This window comes from Salvia hispanica, chromosome 5 (genome assembly GCF_029641045.1).
Source record: "Salvia hispanica isolate PSC_SH4W2 chromosome 5, Shi_PSC_v1, whole genome shotgun sequence".
Classification (NCBI taxonomy): Eukaryota; Viridiplantae; Streptophyta; class Magnoliopsida; order Lamiales; family Lamiaceae; genus Salvia; species Salvia hispanica.
This window is the reverse complement of record NC_142696.1, coordinates 12,281,246-12,284,018: the sequence shown is the minus strand read 5'-3', so window position 1 is coordinate 12,284,018 and position 2,773 is coordinate 12,281,246. Positions and strand designations below refer to the sequence as shown.

At 35.6% G+C, this 2,773-nt stretch overlaps 1 protein-coding gene across 1 annotated transcript; it reads right to left on the bottom strand.

Moving 5' to 3' along the window:
• On the bottom strand, window positions 1-1,243 carry LOC125187844 (potassium transporter). Its single transcript, XM_048084492.2, has 3 exons — window positions 833-1,243; window positions 306-369; window positions 1-208 (listed from the first exon to the last, which is right to left on the bottom strand). The coding sequence occupies exons 1-3, from the start codon at window positions 1,133-1,135 to the stop codon at window positions 36-38; spliced, it is 540 nt and encodes a 179-aa protein (XP_047940449.1). The 5' UTR covers window positions 1,136-1,243; the 3' UTR covers window positions 1-35.
• Window positions 1,244-2,773: the final 1,530 nt, after the last annotated feature.

Here is a 2,773-nt window from a genome sequence, read left to right as displayed (position 1 = left end):
TGGAGAATAACGACTGGGATTGTATTGCTATAATTTTATCCGGTGAAGAGTTTAGTGAAGAAGTTTCCAGTAGAAGAAGGTTTGTTCAAGCAAGCAACATGCACATATCTCCCTAACTTGTCCACCTGCCTTGCCTCTCCTCTCGTGTCTTTCTTGCAAACTTTGCAAGTCTTGTCCACCCATCCCTCTTCCACGTACTCTCCATCCACTGCAATTTCCCAATTTTCATCAATTCTCTCTATCTTATGAATAAAAATTCAGTGTAAATGAGGACTAACGCAATGATTGAGTGGTTAATTAATTACCTTCCACATATGATTTGAAGAAATCCTTGTATGTTCCCCCAATCTTCCTCCTCAGTGCTCCATACTGCAACACCAATTCACAAAATCAGTTTTATAATACTCCATCCGTCTACTAATGAACGTTATGTTAGCATTTTCATCCCTCCACCGATAAAATCCTCATTTACTTTTTTACCATTTTTAGTATTGGACCTCACGTTCGACTAATTTTATTCCACTCATATTTCATTATAAAACTAATAGTATAAAAATAGAACTCATCTTTCACTAACATTTTCAACCCACATACTATTTTAAAATTTGTGTCAACTCGAATATGTCCTTTTACTAGTGGATGGAGGGAATAGAAGTATTAGTTCAATGAAAAAATTGTATTAAAATTGAGATGCACGGGGCAATTTAAGGATGAGTTAATAATAATACTCTCTCCGTTCCTTAATATGTGTCTTACTTTGAACTGACACGGGTTTTAAGAAATGTAATAGAAAGTGGATTGAAAAAGTTAATGGAAGGAATAGTAATAATACCTGTTCCCTGGACATCTGATCTCCAGATTTGGTGGCTTGTCTGGCTTGTTCGAGCAGCTCGGCATCACGAGCTGATCTAACCTGCGAGAAGTCTAGGGCTTCTGTCACACTCTCAAATAGATTTTGCTTCCTCTTAGGTATGGCTTCTCCTTCTTTTTCTTCTTCACCATTCACTTTCTTGGCAAACACCACTACTCCAACTTTCAATGAGCTTCTTCTGCAGTGAAGATATGGCTGTACATGTGTTGGTGAAAATATTAGACCATTCTGCGACGGTGAGAGAGGAACTGCCCTCAACCCCATTATTATTAATATAATCCTCAACCTATTTCTTCAATGTCTTTTTGAAGCTCACTCTCTCAATATATAGTTATATTAATATTAATGTGTGTTTGTGGAGAGGACAAAGAGAAGAGGGGAAATGTGAGGTTACGAGCGAACACATATTGTGTGTGTTTTTGTAAGATTGCAAGATTACCACTTGGGATATCTATTGGTTATTAGGAGAAGACGTGGTCCTTTGGCAGGCAACAAGAATTCTATGGACTATAAATTAAATAAATAAATGTCCTCAAATTTACGCACATAATATATTATGGCCATGTTTATGGCTTATTAACTAGAGCTCAATCACCAATTACCCATAGCTCGTTTGGTTGCCCCGAACCGAATTTGCATATTTATTACTACTACTATCTTTGTCTCATAAAATAGTTTTTTTTTTTCAATTTTTATTTGTTCTATAAAAATAGTTCATTCTATTTTAGCAAGTTCCCTCTTACAAGGTGGACCTCATTCTCTAAATACTTCAATAACTTTTCTTTCTACATCTCCCCTACGTTATCAATATTGGATTAAAACCCGTTCCATCCCCAAAGTCTTTATTTTCATGGGACGGAGAGATCGGTGGGCCTCTAAAAGGTCTTTCTCTATTGATGAACAGTTCATTAAGTCCTCACACTTTCACTGTATATCTCTATCTAGGAATTTTTTATACTCGGTATGTATACATTATTATTACATTTTTGGTAGGGATGTCAAACAGGTTTACCCCGTTCTGGTTCGAGCCAATCCATTCGGGTTCTGGATATTTGGGTGTGAGCTAATTAGATTATAAATTTTCAACTCTGACCCCTAATCCACCGGGTTTAGGGCTAACCCGTCGGGTTATTTGGACCAAAAAACTTTCAAAAACAAACTCATGTAATTAATTTTTTTTTTCACTAAATTAATTTTAAATGTTAGATGTTTTTCTATTCTTAGTTTTAGAATCACATAATACCTTCATGACTTTCTCAATAATAGTTGAAGATGAGTTTTTCATCTTGATCTACTATAATATAAACAAAGATAAATTAAAATTAGAGCAATCAAATTTAACTAAAGTTTGTATTCGTGTCATTATTTAAGCGTTGTTATTACGATAAACATATTGGAATTTTGGTGGGTTAATTCTCAATTTTGCCTTGATTGGCTTTGGTGGTGGTAAGCCAGCGACGACAGATGATGGGATGACGGAAGAATGAGTCGAGGTGGAACTTAGACGTTGGTAGTGTGGAATCATGTAGAAAGGTGTGAAAGAAGATGGGAGAAGACTAGTGAAATATGGGGCATGAAATCAAAATATAAAAAACAACTCTAAAATGTACTCATTATTAACTAAAAGTTACATCGCGTAGGACCAACCCGTAACCCGGTCGGGATAACCCGCCAACCCTAATAGGCTAACCTGTCTAGCCCGTTTTTGTATTCGACTTATAAAATTATAGCCTAGTGCTAATTTTATCGAACTATTCGGATCAACCCACAGTTTTCGGGTTAGATTTACGTCCCTAATTTTTGGTTTGTAATATGATATTTTTTATATGATATCTAATTCCTTTCCAATCATAGTGTAACTATTGTAATGGAATAATAATGTTTAATAGGCGCTTGATTGGA

Coding starts and splice junctions, on each gene's coding strand:
- LOC125187844 (XM_048084492.2), bottom strand. CDS start 1,135: ATGGGGTTGAGGGCAGTTCCTCTCTCACCGTCGCAGAATGGTCTAATA. Junction 370..832: donor ATCAGATGTCCAGGGAACAG/GTATTATTACTA, acceptor TTGGTGTTGCAG/TATGGAGCACTGAGGAGGAA. Junction 209..305: donor CTTCAAATCATATGTGGAAG/GTAATTAATTAA, acceptor GGGAAATTGCAG/TGGATGGAGAGTACGTGGAA.